Genomic DNA, 26,798 nt, shown 5'->3' with positions numbered 1-26,798 from the left:
GCGAGAGGTTTTTGCTGATCTCGTTCAGCTTAGCTGTTTATAGCTGTCAGCATAAACTTTTGCTGCACATGAAAAAATACATGCCCCATATATACAAGGCAGTTTTCAGATGCTATGTTTGGCTATCGACATACAGGTCTAATAAATATCTGTATTTGGTTTTCAGTATTAAGGCACGCTGGTAATGAAAATCTCCTGAACAAGACGTTTCAGACAGCATTTGGTGATTAAGGCAAAAGATATACAACAGCAGAGATATGCAACAATAAAATATATGATTTAACCATCTCTGCCTTTGAAAACAACTAAAGGCACAGAAAACATCAGCATTTTTGGATTTATTGTCTTGCAATGTCTGGAATTGGCACAATAACTTTTGTTTTGAGGCACCATGTTAAAATGCCTGCAAAAGGCTTCGGTTTAGTTTACTACAGCACTGGTGTAGCGTTCCTCTGGTATCACCAATGGATGCAGACATTTTAGCCAACTAGCAGCAGCCTGTAGTTCCACAGATACTTAAAAATCCCAAAGAGATCTAACGGAAACTCCAACACATCCAGGCAATGAGCTTTGTTTTTCCCAGCACGGAAGCTGATGGATTGAAAAGGTCCCCAGAGAGTGAAGAAGTCTCTCAAAAATGTGCAAAATTGGAGCTGGATTCTTTGGCAAAGGTAAGCCGATTGTACGAGAGCCATGTCCAGTTTTCTGTTCCTTTCCCTCTGCTGTTGTAGTGTTTTTTTTATTTATTTCTAGCATAGAAAGAGAGAGAGAGAGAGAGAGAGGAGGACACTGAAGCTACAGTATAGAAAGGTTCTCAGGCTGGTGCTGACTGGTTCCACCAAGAGACTCCATTTTGTGGTCTCGGCTTGCAGATTGTAGCGATTGCCCTCGGGCCAGCACCATCATCGTGTCACTAGATATCCCAGCGAATTCAAAAGCGAATGTCCCGTAGAACAGCATAATGATGACGCAGAAGACCCACTCGAAAATGGCTGATGCATGTTGCAGGACGAAACTTTCCTGGACAAAAAACACCCCGCCTGAGGAAAGTTTCATCAAGGAATCATAAAGAACACTGTAAACTCATGCTCAGGCCTGTCTTACAGGAAGAACATGCATGACCTCAATGACTGAGAAAGAAAAGTAGAGAAAAACCTAAAAGCTGAACACTATGGGATATTCAAACATTCTAGGAATAAATATTGTGACAATAATCCTGACCAATGAAAAAAATAACAGACTGTTAAAATTAAAGCATCTCAAGTATGGGAACACTGTTCAATTATTTAATTTCATCGCAGATTTGCAATGTTTGCATTTTTTGTGCATTTTAACAGTTAAAAACGAATCTGACCGATTTTTTTCCTCCAAAATTTCTAGAGATATTTCAATATTATCTTTATTGTAAATTTGTGTAGTGGAAATGGTAACACTTTACAATAAGGTTTCATTAGTTAACATTAGTAAACTACATTGAACTAATAATGAACAATACTTCTAGAGAATTTATTCATCTTAGCTAATGTTAATCTCAACATTTACTAATGTATTACAAATCAAAAGTTCTATTTGTTAACTATATTTATTGCACAGTGAACTAACATTAACGTTTTTATTAGATTCCAATCTGCAAGCAATCACATCATTACCACATGGCACAAGCTGATTGGCCTCTGCTGATCCAGCAGCCAATGAGATTGCTTGCTCAAAATTTTCACTGTAAGCTAGTCCTACTATCAGAGTTTCTCTGAAATCCTCCACCTCCCCCAGCTCCACCTGCCTAGATCTGCTACGGGATTTATATATGTTTATGCAGCAGCATTTCTTACGTGCTCACAGCAGTGTGTCTGTGTATCTATTAGCAGTAGCAAGTCCATACTTGCACAGCAGGAGCAGTAGCGTAGCACGTCAAGACCAAATACATTAATATCGCCATATTTAATAATATGCTAAAACGATTCTGAGAGTTGTCATGACTGAACATTAAAGGTCCCGTTCTATGTGATCCCATGTTTCAAACTTTAGTTAGTGTGTAATGTTGTTGTTAGAGTATAAATAATATCTGTAAAATTATAAAGCTCAAAGTTCAATGCCAAGCGAGATATTTTATTTAACAGAAGTTGACTACAAAAAACGGCTGGATTGGACTACACCCCTCTACATCCTGCTTTAATGATGTCACTAGAACCGTAACCTCCGCCCACAGGAACACAGGCAAATAATCTTACTTAAACTGTGATTAATATACAGAAAGCGATCAAAGAACAATCCCTTTCCAATCGCCCAAGCTATCAATCACACAGCGCGAGTTTATCTGGACTCTTGCCAAAACTCGTTATGAAATCAATGACGCTGTTACACTGCACAACGAAGCTCTTACTGTATTTATATGCCTCATGTTTGCATTGGTGAAATCATTAGTGATAGTGCAGAAACTGCGTTGCAATGATAAGATCTTTCACGCGATCAACAGACTGTCATCTGCTCAGTGCTCATCACTGCAACCTTTTATGTGATGGTAATAGATCTAAATACTTAAAAAACTTCTCATGATTCGTTAATCCAGATAGCTGTAATAGTAAAAACGTATAATAGCTGTAATAGTAAAAGTTTTCCAGGTAGTTCGACATGTAATGCCAGATATTTCATATGCAAGCATGTCAGCCAATCACAGCAGAGGGCGTTTACACTGAAGTCTCACAGCAGACACGCCCCTTCAAACAGAGTGTTCAAACCAGGGAATGAAATCAGGCTAGGAAATATGCCTTTTATTTCTAAATTATAACAATTTTTGATCTAAAAAACATACTAACATTATAAGGGCACCCCTGGAAACATTATAAAATAATAAAAATAATCCATGGAATGGGACCTTTAACAAAGGTTAATAAACGCTGGAAAAATATATTGCTCATTGTTAATTCATGTTAGTTAAAGGTGCAGTGTGTGATTTTTAGCGGCATCTAGTGGTGAGGTTGCGAATTGCAACCAACAAAAGTTACGGTGGCCAACAGGAAAATATGTGGTCGTCTGAGACAGCAGAGAGTAGCCAGTTAAAGGAACACTCCACCGTTTTTTTAAATAGGGCTTATTCACTTTCTTTCCTACATTTAGATAGGTGGGCAAATGCATTTTTGTCTCAGTGCATGCATTGTTTTAGTTTGACAGGGTCGGCTCTAGCTTAGCTTAGCATAATGAATGGAATCCTTTGTTGCCAGCTAGCATGTCCTGAGTAAAAGTGATATAAAAATAAATAAAAAAACCACCTAATTACTTCTTGTGGCCTGCGTATTTACAACAAGTACAAATAGTGATGCAGATTAACACTAGGCGATTTCCTAGGCAGATATTGACTTATATATTAAGGACTATATTAGGGGGAAGCACAGGCGAAGCACTGCTACTTGGGCGTGATATCTCTGCGCCCAAGTAGCAGTGCTTCGCCTGTGCTTCCCCCTAATATAGTCCCAAGTCAGTATCTGCCTAGGAAATCGCCTAGTATTAATCTGCATCACTATTTGTACTTGTTGTGAATACGCAGGCCACAAGAAGTAATTAGGTGTTTTTTTGTTTTTTTTTATATCACTTTTACTCAGGACATGCTAGCTGGCAACAAAGGATTCCATTCATTATGCTAAGCTAAGCTAGAGCCGACCCTGTCAAACTAAAACAATGCATGCACTGAGACAAAAATGCATTTGCCCACCTATCTAAATGTAGGAAAGAAGGTGAATAAGCCCTATTTAAAAAAATGGTGGAGTGTTCCTTTAAGCAATGAGGTTTCTTTATAAAGATAAATTAGGAAATTATGTTTACTTTATTATTCAGTAAAACGATCTGTTATTGTGAATATTATTGTTACTTGTTCATCATTGTTTAAGTATTTTATTCGCTGACTTTAGCTAGCTTCCTTGCACGAAGAACAACATAGTGACAAACCGCGTTTGTCCGTTTAGGGCTACTGTAGAAACACGTTGGCGCAAAATGGCTATTTCAATGTAAGGGGACATTTATTAAGTAAGGTCTTTATATACCACTGAAAACATAGTTATGTATATGATCTTGCATTTCTGTCAACAGATCCTCCTAAATATTACACAATGCACCTTTAATGCATTAACTAATTTTAATAAATGAGTAGTGTTACCATGAAAATCTAATATTGTGACAGCCCTAATCTTAATTGATTGACAGCCCTAATCCAAATATATAATATAAAAACAATATGGATGAGTGATACTGTAAAGGATACTAAGCACCAGGGCTACAAAAGCCAAAAGGGTCATAAAGAGGCGCAAATGACCCATATTATATTCTCCCTGAGTCTTTGCCAGGCGGTAGGTCAGTGCAGACTGCAGACACACAAACAGCATACTGGTGGGGAAGGCCACTCCTGCTCCAACATAGTGAAGAACCTTGGCGTTATCCACCTGTGAGAAACACAACGACAGGAAACAACAGTGAGTACTGATTCACCAACCAAAACTACAGATGTCACATACTGGGGAAGTAGTTTTAGTGTGTGTGTGGGGGAGGGAGGAGATCCATGGTACCCATTAAGGGAAAAAAGTTCTGCATTTTTTTCTTTATTTGAAATGGAAAAACCACAAACGAACTTTATGGAGTGTATTTTCCTATCTAAAAATAGCCACATCTCTAGGAAATTTCTCTTCATTTTAATTTTTCCCTGCTGTGGAAAGATCATACTCACAGAGCCCTAACTGTTCAGTACAAATCAGTTTAGGAAGGACTAATTAAAACCACACAAAATTGCACATATTGCAACACAAACTCATTGAAAACACATGTCGACATATTTTAAAACATAACCTGTAATCAGTGTTACTCGGTTTTCACATGCATAAATAAGTACATTCAACACATTTTTGGACTTGAAACAATGAAGGCTGGATTAAAAATATCAAAGGAAATATTTCAGTACAGTAAGTAAGTGGATCTGGTCAGTTACAAAATCACATTCCCAAAAAGGTCATGTAACATATTTTGGGAAATTCTGTTTATGCAGTATAATATACTTTTTATAGCTGCAAGTTTGCTGTGCTCGCCACACATGACTGTGTGGTGTGCTTATGGTCTGAGTGCTCACAATGCCACATCACATACAACTCCTGAGCCAGATTCTCACCGCCAGCAGAGTGCAGCAGTGCACCCACAACAATCAAACCCATTAACTCTACTATGAATGCCACACAATCCAAGGTCTGTAATACCTGGAGAATATCAGTCCATAATATCACACTATTATAATACTACAATAGTAGTAATGTATAATGTTTTTTTTTAAAGAAGTCTCTTATGCTCACTAAGGCTACATTTATTTGGTCAAAAATACAGTGAAAACTAGCCTGGCTAACGTCAGACCAAGTCTCATAGCAGCGTGAATAGAATCGCGCTGCGAGCAAGGCAGTATGGGGAAACCCAGGCTAAGTGAAAACATTAATATTGAGAAATATCATTACAATTGAAAATAGCTGTTTTGATATATTTTAAAATGTAATTTATTCCTGTGATGGCAAAACTGAATTTTCAGCATTATTACTCCAGTCTTCTATGATCAGAGCTGAAAACAGTTGTGCTGCTTAATACTTTTATGTAAACCGTAACAGCGTTCACTTTAAATAGAAACCTTTTCTAACACGAACATCAATCATAAATGTCTTTACGCCACTGAATAAAATTATTAATTTCTTTAAAAACAAAACTGGATGACACACTGAATCAAACATGCAAAGTATATTTCACAACACTGAACATACATACACACACAGACACACACACACACACACACACACACACGTTTGATCTTAAATACCATGGATTTTATCCTATGTCAAAAGAGAGAAACAAATCAGGATTTATAAACGCAGAAACTGATGTGAAAATGTTCTTATGCGCACAACTGAAGAGCATGCGTGCAAACTTTTTGGTGCTCAACTGCTCATATACCAGTAATTCAATCAATTCAACATTGTTTATGAAAATGTATACATATATACACAGACATTTTTAATAGTTAGTCGTTTATATTAATGATTAATGAATAAAAACCCCAAAATGGCAGCGGCTACTTGCAAATAGCAATACTGTAAATAGCCAAAAACTATATATTTTGTGCTAGACAGCTTCAACAACATTATGCAGTGTCTATTTTTGGGCTGTCAATAGATAAAAAAAAATTTAACCAAAAAAAGCGTTAAACAAGAGTATTTGTGTATGCTTAATGCCTTGATAAGTATGTAATCAATCGTGATTAATCGCATGCTTATCATGGAATTCAGCATACATTAATTATCTTAACACTTTTTTTGGTTAAAAAGTTTGTATCTATTGACAGCCTGCAAAAATAGACACTGCATAATAAAAGTATATGCCTACACCAACACATTGAAAACGGCCATGCCTACCACACATACATTTTCAAGTCAGGTCTTGCTGTTTTTCAGCATCTCAAGCTACGGTTGTCATGTTTTTATAGAAGCTTTAATACAACCTTTTACAAAGATTTTGTTTTGTTGTCAGCACCTCTCTTGTCAGTCTGTCAGTAACGCTCTGTTCAGTTTCTGTCTCAATGAAGCCCCTCCTTCCGAAAAGCGCAATGTGCTCTGATTGATCGGCTGGATCACGTGTTGTGATTGGTCAACCGCTTCGAGCGTGTTTCAGAAATATTACACCCCTTACCATAACTGCAAGTTTCACACTTATAACGCAAGTCAACCAGGTCTCGCCCCTTTGTAACTTTGCAGACCTTTTTCATGCTCAAACAGCAACATTACACTAAAGAAAGTTGAAAAAGTAGTTCAACTTTGAAATTTGTGTTCTGCTTTGCTTTGTCTAGCTGTTACTCAATAGAAACGTGTCTTTTGTGAAAAGCTCCAAAAGCCATTCTGTGTTCTCTGTATGGTTTGGTGAGGAATGTTGCCTGTAGTAGCAGTAATAATAGACTTCACAAAAGCATAGACACGATACTTTAAACTTGATTTGTTCTGACAATGCCAAAAAAAATATTTTGTGTCGGGGGGCATGATTAAATGAATAAATGTACCACTTTTAAAAAAAATTTTTTTATAAATCACACTAAATTACTGTGGTAATTTGAGAGGTCTAATAATAAGCAAAGGAATCTGAAATAGGTATTTTATTCATCATGCGTATATTTTCCTTCAGGGGCCACTTTATCTTCTCTGGGAATGCAGAAGAAAAGATCTTTACAGGCTGGTAGAAGGAATCTACAGTTTGCTTTGGCAGCCTGTAGCTGTCAGACCATCAGGACCAAGAGCAAGTAAGAAACTATGCACAGAACACACACAACGACACACACTTAAACAGTCTAACACAGGAGGAGCACCATGCTTCATTTATCCAGGACGATTCATCCAGTCAAATTCGGAGCAAGAAAGTTTGGCTGTAGTTAAATGTTTACAGAGGACCAGTAAGAACACATTTAAACAAGCATTCACACTCGCATATATAAAACATGCACACATGCTTACAGGAACCCTAGCAGTTCTCAGGAACTCTTGCTTAAGCATTATTCAGATGAGATTGGGATTATAAAAAATTAAAACTGAGTCAAACGGATTATTGAAAAATTTGTAGAAATTTGATTTTGGTTCTATTGTTTGTAGTTTTGATGAAGGCCGATCTGAATGCAACTGTAAGAAAGCAGTGGGGTTTAAGCAGACAAAAAAATTGGTGAAGTCAGGCATATGCCACCAGAGAGAAGTCTGCATAATCTAACAAATTAAATTTGTATATGGATAAATCGTTCACATTATGGTCAATGAGATGTTTTTTTTTTTTTAAATAAAATAGACGAATTTCCATTTGATGCCAGCTTTAAGGTGAAGATCATACCTGACGCTGCTACCACAAAGGTTGTTTTGAGAAAATGTCGGAATCTGACTGTTCTTATTGATTTTATTCTCTTTTTCTGATTGATACCCTGCTAAAAAATCCATCATAAACCAGTCATGATGTTCTCAAGCAAAACTGAGATGCGCTGGTGTAACTGGTCCACCATAACTCCCGATTCCAATGCTGGGGAACCACTGGGGAACCGCTGTATAATGCTGCTAATTATTTATCATATTTATATTATATGAATTATAATTCTGTATAATTCATATAATTTATTAATTTATTTATTATATGAATTAACTATTAATATTAAACTTTACATTTAAAGGTGCATTAAGCAACTTTTCATGTTAAAAATACCCGTTTTTCTAACCCATACATGCTTAAACAATTGCCTGATGGGCTGAATGAGCCCTTCTATGATCACTGCGATTGCCTCTATAATCCTGTACAGTAAAATAAATAAGAGGGATTCGGGACGGAATCGACTGGGCGTGACGTCATGCGCGTTCACGCTCACCTGGTTATGTCTGGCAGGTTTGTGTATTCGACGCCATTATCCGCATCAGCGAAGACAACTCGAGTGACTTTTGCAAAAGTAGAAGATGGATTCAAAGAGACCGGCTTCTAGTTCATCCCAAACCCCAACGCAACGCAAACTCCATGTAACCGCGTGCACAACTCTGGTTGCAGTTTCGCGTGTCGCCAGAAGGGGGCATAGTTCTGCAAAAACTCAGAGACTTGCGCAATGCACCTTTAAATTAATATAAATATATACATATAAATAAAATCTTATATATGCAAATCTTTTAACTGATTAAGGTTACATTGATATTTTCTTTCAGCTACCTTCTCAAAATTTTGCTCCAGCAGCAGTGTTTATTACTGCCTTGTAAATGCATTTAAAAATTTATGACATTTTTCATAACTATCTCTAAATATTCAATAGAGAAGTGAATTGCACCGGCTCTCTCACAAGAAGTGAAACTGACGCTTTCATGTTCCATGTTTCCAGCACGTGTCTCACTTTAATCACAAACTCAGGATCAAACCCTGAGTTGACAGAGAACGTTTATACCGAGCGCCGTGAGCCCGCTGAACCTGATCTAAATGAGTTTGGAATTGTATGGTTTTGTCAACTCTAAACCTACTCTGAAACTAGGAGTTTGTTCAACCAGCTTCATGCAACAGGCCTCAGCAATGCTGGATTTTTCAGGAGGATAGGCTGCCAAAAGTACCACCAACTATTAGTTTACCCAGAAAGTTGACAACTGTACCAGGCAGAGCAACAAGACATTTAGTTTTAGTTGCATAATTCTACAAAAATCTAAATAAATTGGGGGAAGTGATGTGGAGAAATCACAGACAGTCCTGTTCAAACGGAACTTAATTTCTCAGAATACCCCTAAAAACTGTAGCTAATTTGCCATGTCATTTTTTACCATGCTTATGTGAGAAAAACATTCGATTTGGACAAGATTAAAATGAAAAAGTACATCTGTGAAAAACTAAGGAATACTAGACTCATCTGAATGGGGCTTGAGTTATTAAGAAATACAAGGCAGCTAAGTAGGTAGCTCTTTCAGCAAGCTCAGACAGGTTTGCAGGAACAGAGTGATCAGACACCTCTACCTATCAAGACAGGACACACTCCAAAAAGCTTTGTTCTTTGCAATCTAGTTCTGTGGAAACATACCATATCATTCCGAAACTAAACTTAAATTCCAAGACCATCAGGACTTTCAAGTTCTATCAAATCTGGGAAACTGAAAAAGCACAGCCAGAGTTACATAACGTGACTTCCCTTTTTTCTGATGGTAATAATGAGAGTCTGCTGGCGCTCTTGTCATCCTACACCGCAGCGGTAGACAGCGCCAGAAGGGCAGGCAGGCCTGCTGATGAGGCGCAGATGTGGCGTTCAGGCCACGTGCTCATTCCCGCCTCTCCTGCCTGTCAGATCATGGTAGCTCTGGACTCCGTACAGACAGCACATGGTGCACCGTGACTCACTCACTCACCCACATTTCCAGTAACCTTCCTTCCATTTCACAGAAAACAGGAAGGATGGAGCAATCCCTTTTCTTTATAAATGAAAGTGCCTATTTTGGTATTGAATGTTGGTGATGGGAATGGAACTGCACTTAAAGTCAGTTTTAAAAAAACAGTCCTGCTTATTTTTGTACATTTTCTTGACCTTAATGTGCATGATTCATTGGTGCACATTATTCTAAGAAAACGTGTCAAAATATGATAACCTCTGAAACAACTGTCCTTTTTGGTCACTGAAACTAGAAGCAGGGTTTGTCCCTTAAAAAACTAAAAGACTTTAGTTACATCACAACCATGAGCCATGATTTGCAAGATGCTAGTGTAGTGCAGGAGTCATCAATATTTTTGGTCTGTTTTTCCTGAAAGAGAAAGTCTATACATTTAATTAAAAGTTACAGTTACTTTTTTTTAAACAAGGATGCATTAAATGGATCAAAAGTGACAGTAAACACATTCATAATGTTAGAAAAGATTTCTATTCCAAATAAATGCTGTTCTTTTGAAGTTTATCAAAGAATTATGGAAATATTTATCAGGGTTTCCATAAAAATATTAAGCAGCACGTTAGTTTTCAACATTGATAATAATAAGAAATGTTTCATAAGCGCCAAATCAGCATATCAGAATGATTTTTGAAGGATCATGTGACGCTGAAGACTGGAGTGATGATGCTGAAAATGCAGCTTTTTTATCTGCTTAATTTAGTCAACATTAAGGAGCACACTAGCATACAGATGGCATTAAAGACTAAAAGCCACAAAACTCTCATTTTGATTTCATTGGTCTTTAACATTTTCTCTACAATCCAGTTAAAAACAAGTCACTACTGCAACAGATTTTATTCCTCTCAAGTCAAGGGAGTTTTATTTGGCAAACAGCATCACTGTAACGTTTTAGCTCATCTTAATGAAGGCCCGACTGGAGCACGATGTGGTAGGCGGTGGGCAGGAACATTCCACACACATGTTCCTTACAAAAACATAGGAGAAGGGAGGGACTTCAGGAGCAGACTGCTGTTCTTTTTTTTGTTTTTTTGTTTTTTTACCAACTCCAGACTACAGATGGAGGAAAACATCAGAGCAGAGTGGGAGGGGCCTGGCAAACGTGACCTAATGGACTGCAGACCTCACATGTGCGACCCAAACATGGATCTCTCTGCTCAGTACACAATGCAGCTCCACACAGCACGGGTGGTCCTCGTATCATTATAATGGCTTAAAGCGAGGCATTAAAGCTATCTTCCCTGCTGAAAAGACTAGGTTGGACCAGCATGAATTTCCATGAAGGCGAGTTTAGGCTGGAGATGCTTCTTAGATATCATGATCTTTCTGATAGACCCAAAAATAAAAATTAAAAGGATCGTTCACCCTAAAATAAAAAAAATTAAGTCATCATTTACTCACCCTGGTGTTGTTCTAATGCTTGGATAGGGTTTGGTCAAAAACAAACCAAAAATTCAGTACTAGGACCGTTGCTGTTCACTCTGTACATGCTAGCCTTGGGAGATATCATTAGGAAGCATGGGATTAGTTTTCACTATTATGCTGATGATACTCAGCTCTATATCTCTTTGCGCCCTGACGAAACTTCCCAATTCAAGAAATTAACGGAATGCATAGCTGATATAAAAAATTTGGATGACTAATAATTTCCTATTACTTAATTCTGAAAAAACAGAGTTTCTAATGATTGGACCAAAAACCTCCACACGTACTAACCTAGAATACTGTCTAACAATTGATGGCTTCTCTGTCAAGTCTTCGTCGTCGGTTAGGAAACCGGGTGTGTTCTTTGATACCAATCTTTCATTTGAAAGCCACGTTTCTAGCATCTGTTAAACCGCATTCTTCCATCTTAAAAATATATCTAAATTACGACATATGCTTTCAATGAACAGTTAGTTAGTTAGTAGTCATGCATTCATGACCTCAAGGCTAGATTACTGTAATGCTCTTATGGGTGGTTGCCCTGCACGCATAATAAAACAAACTACAGCGGGTCTAAAATGCAGCAGCTAGAGTTCTTACTAGAACCAGGAAGTATGACCATATTAGCCTGGTTCTGTCAACACTACATTGGCTCCCTATTAAACATGGTATACATTTGAAAATATTGCTGATTACTTACAAAGAACTAAATAGTTTAGTAGGGGTGGCACGGTACATGAAAAAACATCCGAACCGTTCGGTTCGCTTGTCTCGGTTCGGTGCGCGTGTGCGTCGCGCGGTTTGCACGGTTCGACGCATGCGCAATGTAGCCTCGTGCCCGTGCTAATACAATGCTAAATCATAAATCAGACATATGTAGAATTACATTACAATGTCCAGCAATCGATTTATATAGTACACTGAGTTTACCTAGACATTTAATGAGATCTACTCCACTATATGTTGTTTTTTTCATGTGAATAAATAGGCTACATAGATCGACTGTTCCACGTAGCCTAATGGTCCAGTGGCAGAACTTGCCAAGCGTATCAAAGGTTCTGAGTTCTAATCTGCGCTCGTATATATTTTTTTCTTTATCAAAACCGATTATGTTTATCAGCGGTTGTATATCAAGCAGGGACCGATTTGTATGAATTTTGTTTTATTATTTAATCGGAACGAGTAGCCTTGAGTCTCCTCAATGGATTGAAGCGCGCGTCCGAGTGATGAATGTGCGGCCGCTGCGGTGTGTGCGCGAGCCACGAGAACACTGTATCAGCACCACTGATCGCAACTGCAACGAGCACTTTGATCACTTGATTAAAAAAACACATTTCAGCGCTAAATTGCTTCTTATTTAACAAACGAATGAAACAAATACTTTGCTAGTTAACTGGAAATGTTTTATTTATTTGTATTGGTACACCCGTGCTGCAAGATAATATCAACCCTGGCAAAAAATGGTGGGGACATGTCCCGCCTATGATGACGAGACACGAGTATAAATTGACAAATAACGGTCCAACACAGCCCACGTAGCTCTACAGATGATGGACCTCCAGGGCCACTGAAAGTTTCCTCAGGGTGACTGCTCACTCATATTACTTCAGAATGGGAAATGAGAAGCTGCGTTTTGCAAACACACCCCATTTATGAAATAAATAAATAAATAATTAGATAATTCAGCTATATATCATATGCTGAAGTAAATTTTTGGAGTGTTAAAGATTAAAAGAAAAAACAACAACATGAACCGTACAGAACCGAAAACCGTGACCCTAAAACCGTGATACGAACCGAACCGTGGGTTTTGTGAACCGTGCCACCCCTATAGTTTAGCTCCCCAGTACTTGAGCGAGCTCTTAACGCATTATAATCCTTCACGTCTATTGCGATCTCAAAACTCTGGCCAGTTGCTATTTAGCACCTAAACTCTGGAACAATCCTCCTAACATTGTCCGGGAAGCAGACACACTCTGTCAGTTTAAATCTAGACTAAAAACACATCTCTTAAACCTGGCATACACAGGAAATTATACATTCCTATTATTCAAATCAGTTAAATGATTATTAGGCTGCATAAATTAGGTCAGCTGGAACCGGGAACATTTCCTATAACACCCGATGTACTCGATACATCATAAGAAGAATGGCATCTACGCTAATGTTAGTCTTTTTTCCTTATTCCGATGTTTACTGTAATCAGCTGGATCCAAGCCGTATCCAGATCAGATGGTGGACCTGCGCCTAGACACGACCACAACGCATGATGTAGTCAGCCGGATCTGGGCCGTATCCAGACCAGATGGAGGACCTGCACCGAGACACGACCACAACGCATCCCTGAAGTGTCAGCAGAGATGGTGTCAACTAGACTCTCCACTGTGAAGGCCTCATCTACACGACAGCCATCGGCATTGATCCTCAACAAACCCATCTCCATACCGGCGTGACTCCGATCTTCAACCAGATGGAACTGGATAATATTCTGATTGTTCCAAACCAATCTGACTTCTGACCTATAATTCTGCCTGAATCATAATCATACACTGTTCGTTCATTGGCCAGAGGAGAACTGGCCCCCGAGTGAGCCTGGGTTCTCCCAAGGTTTTTTTCTCCATTCTGCCACCTGATGGGAGTTTTTGTTCCTTGCCACTGTCGCCTTTTCCCACCTTTGTTGCCATTGGCTTAGCTTGCTTAGTTGGGGACATTAAATGTAACATTTAATTTAATATTCAACAATAATATTGATCTGCCTGCATTGACACTATTATCCATAAACTGAACTGAGCTGGACGATGACATCACGGTTTACTACAGAGCAGCTATATTAATTAAAAATTAAAAAGAAAAAAAGAAACATCACTGAACTTACTTAAGCTGGACTGTGACGCTATTTTCTTCTGGAAACAAACTTTTTTGCATTATTTTCCTGTTATCTCTGTAAAGCTGCTTTGAAACAATCTGTATTGTAAATTGCGCTATATAAATAAATGTGACTTGACTTGACTTGTGCATTGATCAATGTTTATATGTAAATAAATGTACAAATTAAATCATATCCACTTTATTTTTAAAGTACAAGTGGGTGCAGCCATTTGTAACATGAATGTGCGAAGCTTCCGGTGTCATTAGCTTACACTGAAAAAAAAGTCTTATGGGGTAAGATCGACATGAGGGTGAGTAAATTATGACACAATTTTCCTTTTTGGGTAATCGAACTAAACCTAAGTCAGTCCTCAGGATGTAACAAACAAATTTTTTTCCATGGCCAGCTAGCTGAGTAAGCTTAAAGAAATGCAAGGGAGTAGCTTTGCTTGATTTTCAAAACATTTCAAATATGCAAGGGGAGCAGAACCAAAATAACTAAGTGAATAACAAAATTGCTGATAAGATGAGTTAAGTTCATAATGCTGCAATGACGAAGGTTCATACCTCTTTTATAACACCTGCTGCCTATGAAAGTTTATAAGACATTACTACAGACTGCTTCAGTGAGGGATGGACAAACAAGTCTGAACATGTGCTGTCTCCTGCACACCCACACACACACCCACACACACACACACACACACCTTCTTATGGAGTACATAGTTAAAATTTGGGTGCTTACATTATCAGGAGAAAGGTTTGCCTCTCCCTCTTTCTCTATGGCTACCAGCCCATAAAAACCTGTGATGCCCCCATTGGCCGACCTCCCCACATCGCTAGCAGTCTGGGCACTCAGCCAAACGTCCAAACATATCAACCTGCAAAGACCCTGTCGCCAAGGGCTCACACCGATTCATGAATAAAGGTAAAGGATGTTGGTTTCACAGGGCTCGAAAGAGCTTGTGGCTCCACATGAGAGGATTTATGGAGTCTGCCTTTCATCTAAACACTGTGAAGGTGGATGCGAGGTAGAACGGGAGTAAAGTATCACTCATGCATGGATGAAACAGGTATTCGCAAAAAAAAAAAAACACACTAATCCAAACAGTCTAATATATACACATACACTCAATTGCAAGCTAAGATACACTCGCAAACACAAACATAAGCAAGCACCAAGGTTTGGGCACACCGGACTGAATTTATGTTTCTTATGACCTTAAAAGATTTCCTCTTCTGCTGGCACATGTTTAAATCGACCTTGAAGAAAACTGGGCCGCTGTGTAGTGGAGCAGTTTGTTACAGACGAGTAAGATAGTACGGTTTATGTAATCTGTACCTGGAAGTTGCCGACCATGATGAGTCCTGCAGCACAGATCCATCCAGTGGAGAGACTTGCTGTATTTAACACACAGTTCTGGTGCTTCTCTATCACATGGGCATAGCGTAGGAACACAATCACCATCACTGAGAGTTGGAAGAGACAGAGTGAGAGAAAAAATATGTTATTTTATAAAGAAATACGACCATTAAAATATTGCATTACAAACAATTGACATGCAGAAATAAAAAAAATGTATTTAAAGACACTGAATATGATTTTTTTTTTTTTTTTTTTTTTTTAATTACATAAACTCAAATGTTTTTATTTCTTAAAGGCAAAAGCTTAGCAGGCTTTATCAATGTAGTCTTAAAATAAAAACCATCTGGACAACTTGCAACAGTCACTAAGAAGTTCCCTGTTGAATGTTATAGCAACATATAGCAGTTGTTTTTCTAATGGTTAAGATTCCTAAAAGTATGTGAGTTCATATTTATGTTCACATTTGGCAGACACCAAAGTTCATTCAAGTTCTACATGTTATACACTCAATAAGTGCCAAATGAGAGTAAAACCTTGGTGAGTAAAAGGTAACTTTATCAAGTACTTCAGCATTTTACATAGTGTAAATGTAAGAAAGATGATGTGATGCAATGTAAAACAATCGTAAAAAAAAAAAAAAAGCATCTGTTGTGACTTGCCCTCATCTTCAAATTTCATTCAATGAAAATCTTCCACTGAGATATGATATCTATGAACCATATCTATGATATGATATTCTCCAGAACTCTAAGTAGTGACACATATGTAAAATATTAATTTCATAAGCCACCTAAATTAAAACAACATAATGATGCATAATGATATTTATGACAGTATGCACTTTCACAGAGAGACTAGTTGGCTCATTTCAAGTGACGCATAAAAACAGCTATTAAAGTAGTCAAGTTATAGTCATAATGACAAAAAATCCATTAATCTATTCTTTAAACCACTTGTCCTCTTAAAGGACCACTGTGGTGCTGAAGCCTACATAGCCAAAATATATTAGAATATATTACAACTTTTATTTCTTTACATATAAATTTGTTCTCGAAAGAAATATCTTATGCTCACAAAGGCTGCATTTAATTGATCAAAAATGCAGTAAAATATTGTGAAATAATTGTGAGTAATCTTGTGAAATATTATTATAAATTAAAATAATCGTTTTATATATATATATATATATATATATATATATATATATATATATATATATATATATATATTTTTTTTTTTTTTTTTTTTTTTAAATGGAAATTAGTCCTGTGAAGCAAAGCTGAATTTTGAGCTGCCATTACTCCACATGATCCTTCAGAAATCATTCTAATTTGCTGATTTGGTGCTCAAGAAACATTTCTGAACAGTTCTGCTGCTTAATATTTGTCAAAACTGTGATACAGTGTTAGTTTAAAAGATTAAAAGAACAGCATTTATTTTTACATAGCAATATTTTGTAACATTATAAACATTATACAAACATTGTCACTTATTGTATTAACAATTGAATGTGTCCTTGCTCAATAAAAGTATTAACTTCTTTAACAAAAGATTGTACTTGCCCCCAAACTTTTTAAGGCTAGCCCATGCCTACATATTTTAAAAGAATTCAAAATTCAGCATTAGCTATTATTTGAAGCTCTGAAACAAGTTAATTTGCTCTTTTCATGTTGTTTTATCAGATGTTTGTATAAATAGGTCTTGATGACATACAGTAGATTACCTTACTATGTAAGTGTGACTAATGAGACAGAAGCAGAATAGTATCTTTACTCATCTCCAAACTAGTCAGACTCACTTTGACAAAACAACGAGTTCAGTATTGTTTTTTGGTCAAGAAAATCCATTGTTTTTCTGGAAAGTCTAAAGAGGCAGGCAACGTGGAAAGATGAGAAGCGAGAGAATAAAAGAGGGGCTTCATGGTGAGATCTTGAACGTAAATCAAGCTGCTGCAATCTGCTCAACTGTTTTACTGCTGGGTTAATGCTTAATGAAAACTGACTGTGGCAGATGTGGCCTGTTAAGAGTGGCAAAGTGTTGGGGAGAGAGGACAGACAATAAACCACCCCCCTCCTTTCTCAGCCCAATCCACCAACGAGAATGTTCCTGGATGTACTTCTGAGTCAACATTACAGTTATCGTGACACATTTACCTAAAGAAACACAGCAGGAAGGACCAGCATGAATTTTCAAGCTGGTAAGTGCTGGTCTTGCTTTCGGACCACTGTAGTCATGTTGCTGACCAGTAGCTGATGATGCAGGTCAACCAGCATGGTGGAGGTGGTTGATCAAGAAAGTCTTGCTGGTTAAGCTAGATCAAGAGCCCACTAAGGACCAGCATCCAAAACACAACAAATGCTGTGTAACCATCCATGCTGGTCTTTTCAGCAAGAAACAAATTTTACATATAAGAGGCTTTATGTAACTTTTGAGATAGCAACTCACTTAAGATGTTCGATACAGCATGTTGTAGGAGAAGTTACGAGCATGGAAAAACAAACAACATGTCTGCAGATGAAGGAAATTAACTCGGTTTAATAAAATCCAGCTGAAACGGCACAGCAGCAACAGAAAACGTGGACCATAATAGTTGTTAACTGCATTAGACTACACTGTTAGCTGCAGTCTTCCTTCCCAAGCATCTACTATTGCCGTTTCCCTCATGAATAGGCTCTCAGTTGATACGGGCACAGGAAACAATGGGACTTCAGCATATGCAGCAATCTGCAAATGGCTAAAAATACCTGCTTACTGCTGACTTTAACTTCTTGTGCTCAGGACAAACCCAGATTCCCTAAACGCAGGGCGTAACGAAAGCCCACAAATGGTCTTTCCAACTGCCTATCTGTGTATATGTTTGTGTGTAGGTGTGTTTGTAAGCACAGTTTCCTGGCTCTTGGCCTCAGAATGCAGAAAACAAGACTGGGGACTCAGAAACACATGGTGTCCATCAGACATGTGCAATTATTATTTCTGCTGTGTAACTACCACCACACTTAACAGACAAACAAAGCTATGTTCAACCCCAATCAAACTCACTCTACATTAATGGCTATGTTTAGCCTATTAGCCAGGGTTTTTTTTTTTTTTTTTACATTAGTATTTTGTTTTCATTTACATAAGCTTTTCAACTATTTTTTTAGTTTTTTTTTTAAAGATTGTTAATAGTTTTAGTTTACAATAACAATGCTGATTTAAAAGAGACTCGTTCGCCAAGAGTCCATGGAAAACCCCTTGATGTGCAGTGAGATGTGAAAAGTACTCTAGCTTGTGAGGAATATTGTACGAGGACTCTAAATCAGTGCTCATACAGTATCTCAGTCACGCAATCTCCCCTAATTTCTGTGTATTCACAGAGAAGGTTCCAGTTTGTAAGGGGTGAAATGTGGCGGAAATACTGCAGCCCAAACACATTAGCGAGACAACACCTGTGTATTTATGGATCACGGGTTTTCACTTTATTGTAGCATTCCCTCAAGAGAACAAAAAACAGGAGATAAAAGTAAACAACTGCCCTGTCACAAGGTCCTCGGGAGCCTAAACTAGCTTCGGTCAGTTCCTGCTGTGAACTCTCTCCACCCTGTTTCCCTTCTGTTAGAGCGCAACACTGCTGAGAGATGTTTCCTCTAGTGCCATGCTGACTTCAAAAAGAGCTCAGATTCGGGAACACTGAGTATTATATAAGCCACGAGAAAACAATGCAGCCCTGGGGAACTGATTGTCACCCTTGATCGAACAGTCGGCATGCAATTTTTTGGCAGGTGTGCATTGCGTTTAATAAACGTTTTAGAGTAAACAACTGCATTAAGATCTTATTGTCCTGGAACAGTGATGCAATAAATCACGTAGCATACGAGGAGGTTTCGTTTGATAGTCGTGTTATGTAAGACGCACTTTCAAAAAAGAATTCAAAACACTTTCTTGTATTGTTGGACGAACAACGAAAATGTCCTTGTGCAAACAGGCAGAGACCGAGTCTCCCAGCAGGAGAACACTCTCACTTATAGTTACACAGGGTGGAGGATTGGACACAACAATACAGCCCTTCAGCTCTCAGCATGGACACCGCCACCAGCCCCAGACGCTCAGGTCAGAGGTCACGCTCAACCAATGATTCTCTCTTTTCACAGACCTGCTGTATAGTTTGCACTCGGCTGTAACCGACAGTATCTGCAAGGAGTACAGCACTGTTCGCAATACAGCTGAATTTATGTTCGGGGAGCACCACGAGCAAGACTTATGGATATGACTCAGCAGTTCTTTTAAAAAAAAAGATGTTTTGTAATTCGATACAGCTCAAATATCAAAATGTTAGCTATTAACATTTGTATTTTAGGGGGATTTCTGTTCTTGTTTATCTGCTTTGAAATAGCCCTCTGGTCATTGTTTTTGCTGTGATGTAATTCAAATTCAATTCAGATAATTTCTGAAGATGATTCATCCTAATTCAGATAATTTCTGAAGATGATTCATCCTCAGCAACTCACTTGGTGTCTGATGACAATGTTTGGCAATGTGCAGTGACCGCATTGACCGTTCAGTTTTATAAATGCTCGAACACACATATCCACCCACCCAGCTTTTTTGAGTTGTGAAATATCAAAATGACACTCAAAGCTTTTCCGGGCAAGTTTAGAGAATGGGCAGTGTGCATCGTCAGCTTTTAGACGATAATGTCTTCCCCTAAAAATCTGACATCAGTGAACATAAACACATCCGTATTGTTAAAGATAGTTGGCCTTGTATAGTTCGTACACCAGTGGCAGTGATATTCCACATACGCTAACGCTAAGCCCGTGGTTTCCTGAGCTGATTGGAGCCCAGACAGTGAATCATTGTGCCACAGATGGGAATCATTTACTGGGGAGTGAACTACAGATTGATTTGAAATTCCAAAATCAAAATGAAGTTCAGGAATGTTGTAATAAATGAGGAAATAATGAAGTTGATGCTAAAAGGTGACGTGAGCAATTTGCAAATTTTAACTTTCTCCTATCCTAGCTTAAAATGCAGAGAAAACTATACAGTAAGTAACCTATCTGCAGGTTGATTTTCTTGCTCTCTATGTTTGAGCATCCCAACTAGCCCGACACAGCCAGTTTTAGGGTGGCGCTTTCTGTTTGCTGATTGTGAGAGTGTTTAAAACTTGTTTACATTTTTTGACACCAAGGATTTTTCACAGCCATTATTTGAAATGAAATGCAAACACAAATTTAAATTAAAAGAATGTACATTAATGTTTAAAAGTTTGGGATCAGTCATTTTTTTTTTAAAGAAATTAATACTTTATATAGTAAGAATGCTCAAATTGACAGTAAAGACATTTGCAATGTTACAAAAGATTTCTATTTCAAACAAATGCTGTTCTTTAACTTTCTATTGATCAAAGATTCCTGTTAAAATGCACAACGGTTTCCACAAAAATATTAAGCAGCACAACTGTTTTCGCTGTCTTAACTGTTTTAAAATTTTGAATTTAAAATATATTTCACATGAAACTTTTGAACAGTAGTGTAAGTGGCAGATGCACATTGTAAACTCACCCATAAAGGATCCGGTGCTGCAGATGAGACTGAAGAAGCAGCTCTCTGGAGGAAGTGTACCGCATTTACTGCAGATCAGAACATCAGAACAGAGGTTAGATGCCCAGGGTTCTCACCACATGAATAAACACACATACATACATGCTCATTCCAAAGCAAAGGGTCCTGAGGGATGAACTCCCTTTGGCAGTTGACTAAAATAGGACACTTTGGCTCTTGGGAGCACATTGGCAGCTGTGGATTATTGGGAAAAAGAGGGATGGAGCTAGAAAAGGGCTTGAGGACCCTCGGCTATTCTCTCACAGCTGTCACACTGTATGGGAAATGACAAAAGATAAGCAGAGATAGGGCCTCCACTGATGAAAGACTGTGCAAGCGCCTCACCATGAAAGGAAATCTTCCTCCTTAATGCATAGATAATCTTTACTGAAGACCAGGTCAGCTTTATATAACATGTCACCATGGTATGAAGCTTTCAAAAGAAGATGCAGCTGTAAATATACAGTATGGAGTAAACAAACTTCAATTTAAGGTAAAGCAAAAAGTTCTGAGAATGGCTGGCTTCCAACTTTCCAACATCTCATTGGAATCACTGTCTTAAAGGGATACTTCAAATGTAAATTCTGTCATTATGTAATCATCCTTATGCCTTTCTAAACCTGTATGACTTTCTTTCTTCTGTGGGTAGATTGAAGAATCTTCACACAGGTCTTTTCCAAACAAACAATTCATGGTGACAAAATCGTAAAAAATGACCCCAAAAAAAAGCATCATAATAGTCTCATAAAAGTGATACATATGACATGTGCACTTTATTTCAAGTCTTTTGAAACCATACAATAGCTCAGTGTGAAGATTGAGAACATACCAAACAACATTCAAATCAACCAATCAGATTTGAGGGACAAGTTTTCAGTTTATGTCAAGTTTAGGCTTAGAACCAGGGTTAGGTGCTTCTACATCAGTGTCACTTCCCTCTTATTTTAGGAATAACTTATTGGTAGAGTTAGGTTTAGTTGTAGGAATAGGGTTAAGACTAAACTGTCTTACAGGAATGTTGTTCCAGGATCAACAAAATATGCTGATCCAGGAACATGTCTCACTTGACAAAAATCGCGGTAATCGGTTTGCACTAGTCAATTTACCTGTATTTGCGCCATTATTTAACGCCTCAAAAAGCATGTCTTAAACCAGACGCAAATTTGCGCTGCTCTTGGTAGATTGCGTTGGTCATTATGGAAATGATCCGACTGCGTCTGTGATCTTTAATTTGTATGTCGTCAGTAGATCACGTGCAGAACTTTCCACTCCCATCGGCACTTTTATGGGACTGCGCTCTCACGCTAATTTTCCCTGTTTAGTAAATATGGCCCTTAATTTCTACAGATTCCCTGAAGCAAACTCAGCTACCCTTAACCAATTTCCTGCCAAATGAGCCTCGACTGGATTGCATATAGCAATGCTTTCTATAAATACATCACTGAGGTGTTAAGCTCTATAATGATAAGCTAAAAAACGAGTATGCTGTTCCAAGATTTTGTGAGTGTGTGTGTGGATTTGAACTTTCACCCACTTCAGATACCTTAAGGCTAAGAACCGCAGACTATGCTGGGTAGCAGTCAAAATAAACCCACACACAAACACACACAAAAACACTCACACTGCTGGTAGTGGAAATGCAGATCATGGACACACCCAAAGACATTTCGCATATAACTCAAGTTCTCATACTCCATAAACCACACAGCTCTGAAGGCAACGGAGACAGACGGTCTATTGAACAGCTCGGGTCAAAGATCCCACAAGTTATTCCAGAATCCACAATATATCCATTGTCAGATTTCCCTTTGATGAGAAAATGTCTAGAAAAGTCAAATAAATGACACTAAACAATCTCAATGTTCTTGCCATTTCTGTCAGTATGGTTTTGTTTTTTCCTCAGTAATTTGGGAAATTCCTTTGTGTGGTGGACAAGTGGCAGTTCCTGAAGAGTTTTTCTCATAGCAAGAAAAATATCTCTTAAAGGGATAGTTCACCCAAAATGTTTAATTCTGTCAGCATTTACTCACCCTCAAGTTGTTCCAAACCGGTGTGAATTTAAAGCTGAAGAAGATATGTTGAAGAATGTCAGGAACCAAACAGTTGTGGGGCACCATTTCCTTCCATAGTATGGGACAAAAAAAAATACTATGAAAGTCAATGGTGCCCCACAAATGTTTGGTTACAAACATTCTTCAAAATATCTTCCTTTGTGTTCAGCAGAAGAAAGAAATTTGGAACAATTTGAGGGTGAGTAAATAATGACAGAATTTTCATTTTTGGGTGAAAAATCCCTTATACTGAAACTGCTTGTTAAAGGTGCAGAGTAGGTCACACATAACAATGTTTCAAGATTCCTGCTTCTCCCTGACCCCTCAGTCTTTAGATGGAGGAAAAGAGAAATGACACACCAGAGAAAAACAAGAGATGTGTGCTGAGGAAAGGAAGGGGTTGTTGAATGAAGAATGTGCTGACAGTCACAGACCACTGCGTCAGGTAGGGAGGGAGGCTGGCTGAGAAGGGGCACTTTCCAGGAATAAGGTGCACTTTGGAGTTCATTCTGGAGATTTTTTAAATGAAACACAGATTTCATATTTTTGGTAGTGGGAATTATTAGGGTGCTTTCACACTTGGATCAATTGTCTGGTCCGAACCTGAGTTTGACTGCTCCCCCTGCCCCCACTGGATTGGGTTACCACTGTATTATTTGGGTCCGAGCAGCAATGCGTTTGCATCATCAAAGCAGCAGCTGTTTACCCCTGTTGCTTAGTAACAACGACGCAGGAGATGATATTTATTGGCTGCATGTGAACAACATCTACTTTGCCCCACCCTTAAACACTGTAGTTGTAGCTGAGACCTGGAAGAGTTTGGTTCATGTTGTCAACATGTCAAGAAGACGCTGTTTTCTGAATCCGCTTTGCAATGCATGCACTTCCAAAGAATGAGGATTTAGGCTCGATTTGGTACGGTAAAACTGATGCCACAATTACAGTTCACATCACTGTGTATACAAGTGCTGAGGAAGCTCCAGAGCTGAAATTAATAGGCGTTTCGTTCCCGACATGCACTGTAAGTGTTAGACCAATCACAACAGACTGGGCCATCTGACCAATCAGAGCAGAAAGTAGAGGTTTAGAGAGACTGAATCTTCGAACAAATCGTTTTCAGGCTATTTGAGAAATGAGGTGATGCGCAATGTATATTATGAGAAAATGTAAGTTTTTTTAACCTATGATGCATGTACAACTTATTGTAGGAGGCCTACAAAACAAAATGAGGAACCTTTAAAATAGCATAATAGGGGCACTTTAAACATCAATTGTCTGTACTTTAATGGTGATTTTGTTGTACTCGACCAAAAACAATAATGTTAATGTTAATGTTTAGCGGTGTTCCATATATTGTGCACATTGTAACCCTGAAGAAGTTACATCATTTGGACCCTTTCTACAGCGTGACAAGGAGTCATTCAGCATGGCATGTAAATAATCTCCATAATAACCATTTTCTCAATGCTCCACAAACTGTAGTGTTTCCTCCATTTGTAAAGCTCAAGCAATTCTGTTATTGCATGAAAAAATATTAAACATAAAAAATACAATACAACTAAAAAAGATATGACGTCACTAAATCTTAATTAAAGCTAAATCTACATCCCTGTTAACCATTGTCAGTGTTTTTCTTACTGTTACTTCATACAGACCTTATGAGAGGAACGTTGTCCAGAGTACAGCATAGGGGTTGTCCCCTCTGCATTGGCAGATCCACCTCACATGACTGGTTATACATCCTGCAAGCAAACAAATACACAGACCCCCACATATAAATACAAAAACATATACATTATGGAGTTACAGTATAACTGAGTCCCTCAGGTTTGTGGGAGTCTACTTTAAGACCTTGCTCACTTGCTATAAATAATAGTCAATCATACCAGACAGACCTGAGTATTAGGAAAGCTGCATCTGTCTGTGAATTTGGACAAGTTACACAGCGCTGCATTCCTACTGTACACTGGATGATATGATCAGAGTTACAACTCACTTCCATTAGTATAAACGTGTTTTGACAGCCGCCACAACTTCGATTCATTCTACACCGTGCAGAACTCAAGGCAAACATAATGTGGCTACACTTCATTACTAAAGCAAACACATCTTTCGCTACAGGACTAATGCTCCTCCCACCAGGAGGAAAGAACTGAAAGACCACTGTTGTTTCCAGAGTGTCAAAATTACCCAGGAATGCAAAGCACCTAAAAAGGTAAAAGCAGCCTTTGGGCTGAATTTCATTAAACAGACTGAGTTTGATCTTGTTAGCTCAACTTTAGCTCCACTATCCAATATTCAATATTAACAAAATAAATGTTTTATTTGATCTGCACATGACACCTAAACATAAAGTACACATTTTCACTGATATTCTGAGACAGTGGGTTTTATTCATTCCTTCCTTTTATTCACAAGTCATATTAATGAGTAATCCTCTCCGACTGCTTCTGCTCATGGACCCAGACGCCATTTTTACCATTTTAAATAATTAAGGTACAGTGTAAGCCCAACAGCAGCGCTAACATTTAAGTTACCTAGACACTGCTATGCTCAGTATGCTAATGTTTGACTAAAAGCACAAGTTAACCTGCAATTCTTCATTGGCTGACACGTCCTTGAGCCATACAAGTTAATAAGAAAGGATTTGGACACTCGCTCAACATCTCATATCAAATACATTACTCATTAGTGCAGATGACACAGAAGAAGTGTATTAGACACAATGCCAGGAGGTCTTTGTCTGATGTGTGCATTTTAAAAAGGTGTTAGTTCAGTATCGGAAAATGGTTATTATATCCTTAGAGCTCAAATTAGCTCTCTTCTTTCAAAAGATGAAAATATGCATATTTCAGTTACCAATATATTAATAAACATAAACAAATAAAAATACTTGTGTAAATGCTTAATACATTTATTTTTAAATCTTTTTCATTTTTATATTTTATGTGCATTAAAGTGTTATTGTACAGTTTAATTACATATATTTAATTAAATCTTACAATTAAAAATCAAATAAATAACTTATGAAAAGTGGACACAATGATATTTAGTTTAAAAAGAAGACTTCTTACCAGTTGTCCACAGGACAGACATGTTGATTATACAAGGCCATGGCATACCTGGAAAAATAGAAATTATGGTACATTAGCAACATTATGTAATCAGCGCAATCCAGATAAAAAAAAAATTAAAAGGAGGATTTAAACTTGCATTTCTTTTTTTCTTGCCTCGACTTGTTTAAAATAGATTGTGAAAAGTGAATTTTGGATTCTGTACACCAGTAACACTAATAAGGTCTTATTTGTTAACATTAGTTAAAGGGATAGGTCATCCAAAATGTATATTCTGTCACCATTTACTCATCCTCAAGTTGTTCCAAACCTGAATGAATTTCTCTCTTCTGCTGAACACAAAAGAAGATATACTGAAAAATGTCTGGAACCAAACAGGCCCACGGTTTCATTGCCTTCCATAGTATGTAAAACATTATATGGAAGTCAATGGGGCACCTCAACTGTTTGGTTACTGACATTCTTCAAAATATCTTCTTTTGAATTCAGCAGAAGAAAGAAAT

At 37.9% G+C, this 26,798-nt stretch overlaps 1 protein-coding gene across 1 annotated transcript in view; it reads right to left on the bottom strand.

The window, feature by feature from the left end:
• Window positions 1-323: 323 nt before the first annotated feature.
• Window positions 324-26,798, bottom strand: part of LOC311279224 (transmembrane protein 150A) — a 32,185-nt gene continuing 5,710 nt past the window's right edge. Inside the window, exons 3-8 of the mRNA XM_084390561.1 lie at window positions 26,296-26,343; window positions 24,877-24,963; window positions 21,132-21,199; window positions 15,565-15,692; window positions 4,253-4,430; window positions 324-1,040 (exon numbers count right to left, since the gene is read on the bottom strand). Coding sequence (XP_084246687.1) covers window positions 796-1,040; window positions 4,253-4,430; window positions 15,565-15,692; window positions 21,132-21,199; window positions 24,877-24,963; window positions 26,296-26,343 — 754 coding nt within the window. The 3' untranslated portion in view covers window positions 324-795. The remainder of the gene's footprint in view (window positions 1,041-4,252; window positions 4,431-15,564; window positions 15,693-21,131; window positions 21,200-24,876; window positions 24,964-26,295; window positions 26,344-26,798) is intronic.

This window comes from Rutilus rutilus (assembly GCF_951802725.1).
Source record: "Rutilus rutilus genome assembly, chromosome: 20".
Taxonomy (NCBI): Eukaryota; Metazoa; Chordata; class Actinopteri; order Cypriniformes; family Leuciscidae; genus Rutilus; species Rutilus rutilus.
Note: the sequence above shows the minus strand (reverse complement) of the source record. Positions and strands in the feature narration are given on the sequence as shown.